Source organism: Leopardus geoffroyi, chromosome C2, assembly GCF_018350155.1.
Source record: "Leopardus geoffroyi isolate Oge1 chromosome C2, O.geoffroyi_Oge1_pat1.0, whole genome shotgun sequence".
Lineage (NCBI taxonomy): Eukaryota > Metazoa > Chordata > Mammalia > Carnivora > Felidae > Leopardus > Leopardus geoffroyi.
The window spans coordinates 83,223,509-83,235,760 of record NC_059333.1 but is presented as its reverse complement, the minus strand read 5'-3'; the positions used below and the strand labels follow the sequence as shown (position 1 = coordinate 83,235,760).

At 47.7% G+C, this 12,252-nt stretch overlaps 1 protein-coding gene across 3 annotated transcripts in view; it reads left to right on the top strand.

Annotated features, from left to right (window-relative positions):
* LOC123611170 (endothelin-converting enzyme 2) overlaps window positions 1-12,252 on the top strand; it is a 32,152-nt gene that overhangs the window by 10,917 nt on the left and 8,983 nt on the right. Inside the window, exons 1-7 of one of the 3 annotated variants that reach the window (XM_045502780.1) lie at window positions 7,089-7,291; window positions 7,579-7,665; window positions 8,013-8,148; window positions 8,353-8,568; window positions 9,036-9,160; window positions 9,253-9,399; window positions 9,562-9,627. In XM_045502780.1, the coding sequence (XP_045358736.1) occupies window positions 7,253-7,291; window positions 7,579-7,665; window positions 8,013-8,148; window positions 8,353-8,568; window positions 9,036-9,160; window positions 9,253-9,399; window positions 9,562-9,627 (816 nt within the window). In that variant the 5' untranslated portion in view covers window positions 7,089-7,252. Of the gene's footprint in view, window positions 1-7,088; window positions 7,292-7,578; window positions 7,666-8,012; window positions 8,149-8,352; window positions 8,569-9,035; window positions 9,161-9,252; window positions 9,400-9,561; window positions 9,628-12,252 lie in introns of those variants that run through there. The other 2 variants (XM_045502783.1, XM_045502781.1) reach the window with 2 other exon arrangements.

The following is a 12,252-nucleotide window of genomic DNA, read 5'->3' as shown; positions in this document are numbered from 1 at the left end:
ATGACAAGACACTGGAGCTCAGGGTCACTAGGATACAGTCCAGAAAATTCTACCCTCATTGGAATTTGTCTCGCAATGGGTTCCAATCCTGGCTCTGCCACTTTCTGTGTAACCTTGAACTTAAGACTTTATAATTATAGTTAAAAAAAAAAAAATACATTCATAGGACCTTGAGTTGTTTTCAGAACGTAATAGATCATTAACACTGAATATGAAAAGCAAAGTTCTTTCAATTATTTTAATCTAAAAAAAAAATACATTCATTTTGGGGCACCTGGATAGCTCAGTTGGTGGAGTATGCAACTCTTGATCTTGGGGTTGTAGGTTAGAGCCCCACTTTGGGTGTAGAGATTACTTAAAAATAAAATCTGAAAAAAAAATGTATTCACTGTACTATTAACATTTCAGGAAAACGCAAAGTTACGTGAAAACTTTAATATATATCCTTCTAAGCTTTTCCTCATGTGTTTGCATACTATGCATATCTCTCTGAGCCTCCATGTTCCAGTTTGAAGCATTAGAGATGATAGAACCTACATTAAGGACAGTTTTGTAGATGAAATTGTTGTCCTTATGTGAGGTGGGTTGTCTCAGGAGGTAATGAGCCTCCCTTCACCAAAAGTGCTAAAGGGACCATAAGAGTTCTTGCTAAGGATGAGATGAGAGTGCTTTTGGGGGAATTGAAATTATTCTCTTGTCTACCCCCAGAATGAAAAGATTGGAGGAATAACAATTCACCTTGGAATTCATTTGGTTAGCTCCTTCTTAAATAATCTTATTCCAGTTCTTTCTGTGTGTGCCAGGTCATGATTAAAGCAAAAGACCTAGGTGCAAAATCAGAATGATACTGCATTATATAAGCTACAGTTATGTTATAAAAATGTTGGGGGGATCATTTAATTTTTTTAATGTTTATTTATTTATTTATGAGAGAGAGAGAGACAGAGCACAAGCAGGGGAGGGGCAGAGACAGGGAGACAGAGAATCCAAAGCAGACTCCAGGCTCTGAGCTGTCAGCACAGAGCCAGACGTGGGGCTTGAACTCACAAACCATGAGATATGACCTGAGCTGAAGTCAGACACTTAACTGACTGAGCCACCCAGGTGGATGGGGGAGGAGGGGGCCTTTAAATTGTGATCCTCTACTTAAAATTCTAAAGTTTTGCATCCCTACCCATAAGATGAAAATTCTTTTTCACAACTAATATGAAACTAAGTTTGTTTGGACTTTTGTGACAGTGCATTGAATTTCTCAACTGCGAGTACCTCAAAGCCTAGTGGACTTGATCCATATGCTCTAAACAGAATACTATGCTTTTTGTCAATTGAGTAATAATGCCACTTTTATTAAGGTGGAAACTTTAGGCCTATGTAGCAGGTTGAATAGGAAGCCCCGTAAAATTCCTGTCCACCTGGAGCCTCAGAGTATAAACTTCAATTTGGAAATAAGGTCTTTGCAGATGTAATTAATTAAACTAAGATGAGGTCGTACTGGAATAGGGTAGGCCCTAAATCCAATCACTGATGTTTTTATAAGAGGATAGATGCACAAAGGCACATACACACAGGGGAAAAGGTTATGTGAGGAAGGGGAGCCAAGCCGAGGAACACTAGGGATTGCTGGGAGCCAGGTGAAGCTGGAAGAGGCAAGAAAGGTTCCTCCCAGAGCCTTCCCAGGGAGTATGGTCCTGCCACGACTTTGATTTTGGATTTTTCACCTCCAGAACTGTGAAACAGTAAGTTTCTGTTGTTTTAAGCCCCTCAGTTTGTGGTACTTTGTTACAGCAATGCTAGGAAACAAATACAACCTGTTACAAATATGTTTGGGTCATCTTTTTACATCTCTCATGACTATGTTTCTCCTTTCTTAAACTCTCTCTGGGGGCCCTTTGCTCCCAGCCTGTCAAAGGAAGTCCATACCATGAGGGTATTTCTGGGACTCATTCTATTTAGCAGAAATTGATTAAGTCACAAAAAGGAATAAGACAGATCTGTGTAGATTGACATGATAAGATCTCCAAAGCCTGCCAAATGTCACCAAATAATGAGGGTAGAGCATAATTTCATGTATGGGGAAAAAGCATACACACACATATATGCATACCCACACATACACACAGTGTGTTTAGGTATGTAATTGCGTATAGAAGAAAGATATGGAAGGATACATACTAAACTACTAATAATGGTTTTCTCTGAGGATGTTACTGGGATCCTGGCAGATGGAATGTCATCTTTTTATTCTACTTCTAGAGTATATTACTTTTGCAAGAAAAAGTGTTTGATGATTTTTTTTAAAGGTTTAAAACCAATGATATAGTCCATTTACCAAACACCACACTCTGGTTCCAGACAAATCACTTGACTTAGAAGAAAGAATAATAGTTAAAAGAGCATGGAGTTTAGAATGAAATCAAGGATCTGCCTTCTACCTGATGTGTGACTTTGGGTATGTTAGTAAGCTTTCCTGTGTCTTAGGTTCCTCATCTGTAAAATAGGGACAATGATACTGCTAGACTATATCTTATTGGGTCATTGTGAAGATTAAATTAACATATGTGAAGTGCTTAGGTAAGTGCAGGACAGTAGAATTGGGTTTTTTTTGTTTTTTGTTTTTTTTTTTATTAAAAAATTTTTTTTCCCAACATTTATTTATTTTTGGGACAGAGAGAGAGACAGAGCAAGAACAGGGGAGGGGCAGAGAGAGAGGGAGACACAGAATCGGAAACAGGCTCCAGGCTCTGAGCCATCAGCCCAGAGCCCAAGGCGGGGCTGGAACTCACAGACCGCAAGATCGTGACCTGGCTGAAGTCAGACGCTTACCGACTGCGCCACCCAGGTGCCCTAGAATTGTTAACTGTATACAGAAAAGCATAAGGAAGAAGTTAAAAGTAATCTCATCATTAGATATATTACCATTTTGTTGCTGTCCTTCCAATCTCTTTTTTAAAATCTGTGCTTTTTAGGGGTGCCTGGGTGGCCCAGTCAATTAAACGACTGAGTTGATTTTGGCTCAGGTCAGGATCTCATGGTTCAGTTGGTGAGATCAAGACCTGCTCAGGTTCTGTGCTGACAGCTCAGAGCCTGCTTGGGATTTTTTCTCTGCCCCTCGCCGCTCGTGCTTGAGCACACGCTCTCTCTCTCTTTCTCTCCCAAAATAAATAAACAAAATAAATAAATAAAATCTGTTCTTTATAGTTTTTTGCTTCACAAAAATAAGATTTTGCAACCCTTTTACTCCCCCACTTAATTCTATATGGAGAACATTTCCCTATAGCATTAACTCTTCCTTTCAGTCATTTGTAAATGTTGCATTGTTATCCCATTGTATGGATGTTTGATTTATTTGAGAAGACCTTTAATTTTTTTTTGTCCTCTACTCTTCTTGTTTGTTTTTGTTGTTATTACAGACAGTCCTGTGATGAACAAACGTTGTAGGAAAAAAATGGTTCCAATATTTTGTAGCTCCTCCAATCAAATAGTAAATTCTGTTTTTCTCTTCCTAAATCTGGGCTTGACCATCTGACTTGCTTTGCCATGTAAGGACATTAGCAAAGGTGGGATAGGCAGAGGCTTGAAAACTGTTTATATACTGAGGCTTGCCCCATTTTTTGTTGCTGGGAATCCTGACACCACCATATGAACGAGCCTGGGTTTTCCTCCTGGAGAAGGAGACACCATACAGAGACAGGGCCCAGTCATCCCGACTGAGGCCCAAACATGTCAGTGAGGCCATTCAGCTAGGCCCTCCAGCTCTTACTGAGCTGAACCAGAACTGAACAACCACCCAGTCAACCTGCAAGAATATAAGAAATAATACATGTTTGCTATTTTGATCCACAAAGTTTGGAGAGGGTTGTTATGCAGCAAAAGCTAGTTGATACAAACATCCTATGGATCATGATTATTTCCTGGAACAATTTCCCAGAATAAGACTTTCTGGTTCAAAGGGTATATACACTTACATCTTTTGATTCATATTGCCAAAAAGTTTTATCAATTTATAAGCCACCAGCAATGTAGAGAGTGCCCATATTTCCCATTTTTGTCAACACTGGACATTAATGTGTCTTATTATCTTCATGATTACATTGTTCCTGTAAATTTAGCACATAAGCCATTGTCCATTCCCTCTCAATTCACAATCAATTTAGAGGGAAAAAAAGACCAAAAGAAAGATCATTCCTATAGGAAAAGAAGAGCAGAAAAGAGAAAGAGAAAAAAACAATAGAATGAGAGAAGAAAAAGAGTCAGGGGTGATAAACACAGAGGAAAGAAAAGAGAATTATAGTTTAGAGCAACCTCCGACCTCTCAGAGTAGGGTATTTAATAATAATAGTTATGAGACTAATAAATAACTTGAATCACGAAAGAGGCATGGAAAGGAAATGTCCATTTAGGCCAAGCCTAGTGAAACTGAGAACACTGTAAAACTAGGTACCAGTCTTTCTCATACGTGGCTGCATTTAATTCTCACAGCAACTCTCTGAGACACTGACGATTGTTCCCATTTTACAGATAAAGAAAATTAAGGGTCAGAGCTTTCAAGTCACTTGATAAAGATGATACAGCTGATAAAGAATTGAGCCCAGATTTGAGTTCAGATCTGTCCGGCTTGAAAACTGATGTGTTTCCCCTTACCCTTTCAGAGAAAATGTGGCAGAAGACAAGCAACTAATGTTGGAAGGAAGTATAACCTCCTTTCGATTCATGTTGCCAAAGTGCTCTCCAGAAAGGAGCCAGACTTCTTGGGTTTAAATCCCAGCTCTGCTACTTATGAGTTGTGTGACTCTCAGCCTTTCTATGCCTCAGTCTGCTCATCTGTAAAATGGCTTCATAAGTGCCATAAGGGCAAACGAGTACATAGAGGTAAAGCACCTAGAACAGTGGCCACCTAGAACAGCGGTTGGCATATACTAAAGTGTTATATAGGCTTGCTATTTCTATTTTGGCATTGCAGTAGGCATGGGACTATTTCTTTTTTTTTTTTTTTTAACATTTATTTATTTTTGAGACAGAGAGAGACAGAGCATGAACGGGGGAGGGTCAGAGAGAGAGGGAGACACAGAATCCGAAACAGGCTCCAGGCTCTGAGCTGTCAGCACAGAGCCCGACACAGGGCTCGAACTCACGGACCTTGAGATCATGGCCTGAGCCGAAGTCGGACGCCCAACCGACTGAGCCACCCAGGCGCCCTGGCATGGGACTATTTCTAATGAGCCTGTTGCCAGAAGCCTTTATATAGTAGCTTCGGTTACACTCACATAGTCATGCCATGGTGGAATTTCCCACGGGCCAAGACTGCCTCTGCTGACATGTTTCCCTTCATCCAGGCTTGTAGGTGACAAGGGGAAGAGGCGAGTGCCACTGCGATGCTGCATCAGAGTGAACATGAATAACTCCAGAAACTTGTTGTGAGTGGATATCCCAAGGCCTTGCTGCTGCAGACCCCAGTATGGCTAGATGTGAAAGCTTCTTGCACAAGGAACCGCTAAACAACTTAGAACCCATCTACCTACTCTAACACCTGGGAAATAGGACAGGCTTCCTCCCGCCTTACAATTCTCATTTCTACCTGCAGAATTTTAACAACAATAACACGAAAATAGCAGCTAACACATTGAGTGCCCTTTATATGCCAGACACTGTCCTTTGAAATAGGTACTACTCTTATTTCAGTTTTACAAGTGAGGGCATTGAGTCTGAATCCAGAATCCTTCATCCTACCTATGACACTGTACTGTCTCCTATGTCTCCAACTTGAGAGCATGCAATTGGGTGGGTAGGTGGGGCGGGACAGGGAAGAGGGTGGAAATGCCAAAGGAAGCAGTCCACATTCTTAACCTGATCCATTCATCATCCACCCTTTCTCAGCCACAAGAGCAACCCATGTTAAAACCTTATGCAGCAAGCTGAGGACTGACGTGAGTGTTGAGAAATTGATTATGGATTTGCCCCCATTCTGAGTCTTCTCACGTCAAATTCATGAACTCTGCTGGGGAAGAGGGACGAGGATGAGGCACTTTAAAAAAAAAAAAACTGTGGCAAAAAGCCTGGGCACTCTTCAGTGCAGCAGACTGCAACACCGCCAGGCCTGATTAAGGAATGACAATATGGAAGGCAGATGGCAGATGCGTAGATGCCACACTACTGCCTCTCAGTTAAATATTGCTTGGTGTTTTTTTTTTTTTTTCCTTGTAAACCTCCCAAATAAAATGGTTTGCTTTCCTCAAGTTAGAAGTGTTAGCACGTCTTTTCTTTAAATATCTGTACATGGCTGTTTTTTTCCCTGCCGATTTGTCACCATCTGTAACCCTCCCTTTGTGAGATGATCTGATGACAACAATTATCTTGGGGAGTAAAAGTGCAGTCTTGAAGCAACATGTAAAAGTGGAGTCAGAGTGTGGATTATGTGTGTGTGTGTGTGTGTGTGTGTGTGTGTGTGTGTGTGGTGCCCATGTACTTTGTGTGTGTGCTGTATATGTGTGCTGTGTGTGTAGAGAAGGACGGTGTAGTTTGTGTGCTGGCTCTGGGTGCCTTATCGAGCTCTACATGGTGAGTGTGCAGTGTGTATACTGAGTGTGTGCAGGGACCATGTGTTGGGCTGAGTGCCTGCCTGTGTTACTCTGGGTCTGTGTGCTCTCTGGGTAGATGCTGTATGGACCCTCTGAATGTGGGTCGACCCCCATGTTCTGCTTTGCCTATGCTGGCTGAGGAGGGGCTGTGTGGACTGCTGGGGACAGATGTTCCTCCCGGGAGCATAATGGGTGTTTAAAGGGGGTGGGAGGGCCTGCAGTTCGAGGAATTGGGCCAAGAAATATCACCGGGGGTTGAGACTGGGTCAAAGGCATGGAAATTATGGGTGGCTGGCAGGAGTGTGTTGCTAGGAGGGGGGTAGGCTGATCCTGAAGAGGACAGGGGTCCTGGTGTCGCTGGAGGGTGGCCGCCGGCACCCGAGCGAGGTCCAGGTCCCGGCGCACAGGGCGGGCGGCGGGCAGCGGGCAGCGGCGGGCACGCTCCTCCCCCCACGTTACCCCCACCTCGGGCGGGGCGCCGCAGCGGGAGGGGGCTCGGGCAGGCGGGGGCGGCGGCGGCGGCGGCGGCGGCGGCGGCGGCAGCGGCGGAGCGAGGGGCTGCGGCAGAGGCCTTGATGGCGGGCGGCGGTGAAGGCTGGGGGCCAGGAGCCGAGGCCGAGGCCTGGGCAAGGGCCAGCCGCCGGGAGCCCTAAGGTGCCGCCCGCCCCGACTCCACCATGAACGTTGCGCTGCAGGAGCTGGGCGGTGGCGGCAACGTGAGTGGGAGCCCCGGGCTCCGGGGAGAGGCCTGGGTGGAGGGGGTGAGGCTGAGGGAGCAGGTGGCGTCGGCAGGGCAGGGGCTCGGGCTGGCGGTGAAAGGGCTGAGTCTCAGAGGGGGCCGCGGGTCGGGCGTGGGGCGCCCAGGCCGGCGAGCCCGGCAGGAGAGAGGGGGCCCTCACTGCAGAGAGGAGGGGGCCTGGCCAGGCCAGGGTCACTGGGGCAGGGCCGTGGCCAAAGAGCCCTCTCTGCCTGACTTCGGTTGGCGCCCCCGACTGTCTGGCAGATGGTGGAGTACAAACGGACCACGCTGCGGGAGGAAGACGCACCTGAGACCCCCGTAGAGGGCGGGGCCTCCCCGGACGCTGTGGAGGTGGGCAAGGGGGTTCTCCCTTTCTCACCAGGCCCCAACCCTGACAGGACGTCTGGCAGACCCAGGAGCTCTGGGCTGCCCTGGAGGGTCACCTGCCCCCACCTCCCCTCCATCTCTGGCCTCTGCGCTAGGACTATGGTGAGGCGATTGTAAGCCATGACGTTGCACTAAACAGGCTCAGGGCTCAACTCAGACTGCCTCATTGCCCCTGTGCCCAAAGTTAACCCCTTTAGCGTCTTTGCTCCGTGGCTCTGGAAACTGGCCGTGTCTTCACCCTTTGGGAGGACTTCTGTGAACTTGGATCCTCACCTGCAGCTTGGTAGCTCACTGTCATCCTGTGTTCCCAGGTGGGATTCCAGAAGAGGACAAGAGACCTCTTGGGCTCTCACACCCAACTGGAGCTGGTCTTAGCAGCTGTCTCTCTACTGCTGGGTGCACTGCTTCTGGGCTGCTTCGTGGCCCTGGGGGTCCAGTACCACAGAGGTAGGTGGGCCCACACCTGTCACCAGCCCTCTTGGTGTGGGGGCTCTGGCTCAAGGACCCCTAAGGTTTTCTCTGGTTGGGGCCGGTCTTCCCCCAACTTTTCTCTCTCCTCCCAACCTTCTTGCTGTCATGGCTTTCCCCAAAGCATTGTTTTCTCAGACCCACCGACAACCCCCTTTCCCCCCACCATGTCCCCTGCCACAGACCCATCCCACAGCACCTGCCTCACAGAGGCTTGCATTCGAGTGGCTGGAAAAATCCTGGAGTCTCTGGACCGTAGTGTGAGTCCCTGTGAGGACTTTTACCAGTTTTCCTGTGGAGGCTGGATTCAGAGAAATCCCCTGCCCGATGGGCGTTCTCGCTGGAACACCTTCAACAGCCTCTGGGACCAGAACCAGGCCATACTGAAACACCTGCTTGGTGAGTGGGGCTGTCAGGGAGGCATTGTGCCAAGTACAACTCATGCCTGGAACAGGGCTTCGCATTTAAGTACTCAATAAAGGTCCATGACTGAATGACTAAGTGCGTGACTGCAAACATTCCTGGGTAGGGGATGCAGAGAGCAGGGGGTTCCTGAGAGGTGGAGATGGCTTTGAGGGGACAGATCTCTGACTATAATGAAAGGACTCTTCTCTTCACTCTGCTTGGATCACTGTTGAGGTGTGGCAGGCACAAGGGAGTCTGTGGAGCTTAGAGATCTTTGAGGGTTTCCATGGACAGGGGAGAAGAAGTCACGCTTGGTGGTTTCAGATGGTCTTCCTGAGTCTACATTAGGAGGACTGCCCCTTAACAAGGCAGGGAGAGGGACCAAGCAAGGGCCCAGGACCCCTCTCACTAGTTAGCATAGCTGTCAACCACCCCACAGCAAAATGTGGTCTACCCCACAGAAAACACCACCTTCAACTCAAGCAGCGAAGCGGAGCGGAAGACACAGCGCTTCTACCTATCCTGTCTGCAGGTGGAGCGCATTGAGGAGCTGGGAGCCCAGCCGCTGCGAGACCTCATTGACAAGGTAGGACCACTGGGGGAGGTCAGGATAGGTCCTGGGAGAGGATAAGCTTTGGGGGCCTCTGTGCCATAGTTTCCATTATGGTCTCTACCCAGATTGGTGGTTGGAACATCACGGGGTCCTGGGAGCAGGATAACTTCATGGAAGTGCTGAAGGCAGTAGCAGGGACCTACAGAGCCACCCCCTTCTTCACTGTCTATGTCAGTGCCGACTCCAAGAGTTCTAACAGCAATGTTATCCAGGTACCATTCCGGAGAAGGGTTGAGAGGGACTGATGGACCATTGACTGACCCAGACTCCCCTTCCCTATGACAGGCAGGCTGGGTTGGCCCCACCCCCCACTCCTGCACAAGAGTCCAGGTATGTGTGTGGGGAAGGCTTACTCCCTTCACTTGCTATTGCAGGTGGACCAGTCTGGGCTCTTTCTCCCCTCTCGAGATTACTACCTAAACAGGACCGCCAATGAGAAAGTAAGGAGCATCCCCAGAACACCCAACCCCACCCCTCTGTTGAGCTGGGCTGATTCCTGTTTACTTTCCCCTTTGCCAAGGGTCATAGTGGGGAAGGTGAACCTGTCCTGTCACCTAGTGAGCCAACTACCCTTCCTTCCGTCTTCCTCCCTTCAGTCTTCCCTCAGTTTTTTCCTTCCTCCCTTCCATCCTTCCTTCCCTCCCTCCTCTCTTTCCCACCCTCTTTTTTTTCTTCCCTTCCCTTCCCTCTTCCCTTCTTTCCTTCCTCCCCTTTATTCTTCTAGGGAAACATTTTATAGGCCTCTACTATGTGCAAGGTGCAATGGGGGAATTCTGAGATGTACCTCCAGAGCCACTGTCACACAAAGCTTTCAATGTAGATGGCTTTATGGACCTAGATAGCTAAGAACAGGTTCAAAAGAGGATCTCTAGGCCTCAGAAGAGATTCAGGTAGTCAGAGCTTTCCTAATGAGATTGCGTTTGAGCCGGGCCCTGTAGAATATCTAAGAGTGGGCGAGGGCATGCTGGGTAATGAGAATAGTTTAAACAAAGTCTTGAAGAAGGAAAGGCTAAGGCATTTTTGGACCATGAGAAGGGGTCCAGCTTGGCAAAATGTGGAGCTCAGAGCAGATGAGGGGCTGGACAGGTGGGTAGGAACTAGTTGCAGAGGGGACCTGGAATGCCACACTGGGTTCATTGTATAGGTCTCCGAGAGCTGTTGCATGCTCCAGAGCAGGAAGGGAGCAACACAGTGAGCAGTGCTTTGGGAAGCCAGTCTGGCTGAGGTGTGACAAGTAGATGCAAGAGAGGGAGCCTGGAGATGAGTTAAGAGTCAGCTGCACTCCAGGCTCTGAGTCTGTAAGGGCCCTGATGTGACCAGTGGCAGAGGGAATGTTAAGAAGGGCAGGATGCAAGAGACATGACCTAGTGGAAATCATGAGTTGCTGGTGGCTGGGTGTTTGGAGAAAGGAGTAGAAGGAGGAAGAGATAAAGACAGATGAGTCTATAAGCCTGAGTGATGGTGGAATGGAGCGGTCCTTGGAGAACCAGGGGTGCCTGTAAGAAGAACCAGCTCAGGGCACGTTGGGGAAAAGGAGACAGTGTTACATCACAGGACAAGGGCAGACTTTGAGGTCAGACCTCGATTTTAATCCCAGCCCTGTGGCTTGGTGCAAGTTGATTAAATTCTCTTGGAAGTTGTTTCTTCATCTGTAAAGTGAGGATCATAGCATTTACCTCCTATGGTGCTTGTTTGGGGAGGGGGGATGCAAGCTTATGTAGACACTCAGAGAGTGGGAACGACTTGTTTTAGATGTGTGGTTGTGAAGGACCCAGACAATGTCTAGATGTCTAGATGGAAAGGTCAGCAGGCAGCTGTGGAAGCTGGGTGGAGTCCTGGAGACAGGACGAGGCTGGAGGGAGCCGAGGACTTCAGGGCCATCTCCTTAAAAACCTACACAAAGGCCTAGGAGAAGTGAGAGGCAGAGGTAGAATACAGAAGAATATCCCTGTATTTTAAGAGCAGTGGGAGAAAAACAGCCGGTGAGGTAGACTGCTGCGGAGTAAAACAACTGCTAGAGTCATTTGTCCCTTCATTGGTTTTCAAACACTGAGCATTCTTCAGGCAGACCCTCCTCCTGGCATGTGGTCAACAAGACATTGCCTTTGGCCTCTAGGTGGGGGAGGAGACAGGAAGTGGCTCAGTGCACAGTTCTCCTGTGTGAAGTTGCTGGGACTGTCACAGAGGAGAAGCACAGTGTTCTGAGACTGAGCGTCACAGGGAACCAGCCTAGTCCTAGGGTAACAGCAGGCTGCAGTGAAAGGAGAGGGCTTAGGCAAAGGGAAAAGCTTATGCAAAGGCTGTGAGGTGGGGAGGCATATAACCTATTGATGGACCAGAGAAGGGTAGGAGGGGAGTGGGCCAAGGCCTTCTGGACAGGTATGTAGATTCATATTGTGCATGACCCCTGCGGGTCAGATTTAGCACTTATTCCAAAAGAAATAGAAAAGGAAACTCATCAAAACTGAGACTGGCAGGGCATCTGAGTGGCTCAGTCAGTTGGGTGTCAGACTCTTGGTTTCGGTTTAGGTCATGATCTCATGGTTCGTGGGATTAAACCCCGTGTTGGGCTTTGTGCTGCAGCATGGAGCCTGCGTGGAATTCCCTTTCTCCCTCTTTCTCTGCCTCTCCCTTGCTCATGTTCTCTCTCTCTCTCTCTCTCTCTCTGTGTCCCTCAAAATAATTTAATATACATTTTTAAAATACCACATTGGGAGTAGCATGAACAGATATGTGGTTTGACATCACCTGAGTCAGGAGAGGAGAGAATTTTGAGAATTCAGGAGAGAACCACAACAACCAGGAACTGGCAGGAGAAAGCTTCAGTTTGGCTCTCAGTGTGTTGCTGGATTGTCTCGAGTAGGAAGTCTGTGGAAGCTGTAGCATAAAAGGTTCACATAGGATAAAAACTTAGGAGTAAATCAGGGTTCAGGAAAGTCTCAGGGTTAAGTCTTCAGCTAAAGATAGGGTGAGAAAGGGGTAAGTGAGGTGGGTGGGGGCAGGGCATAGTCAGGGTGACTGGTTGAGTCAACCATTCCCCTCAGGACCTGGGATGACTGGTCCTC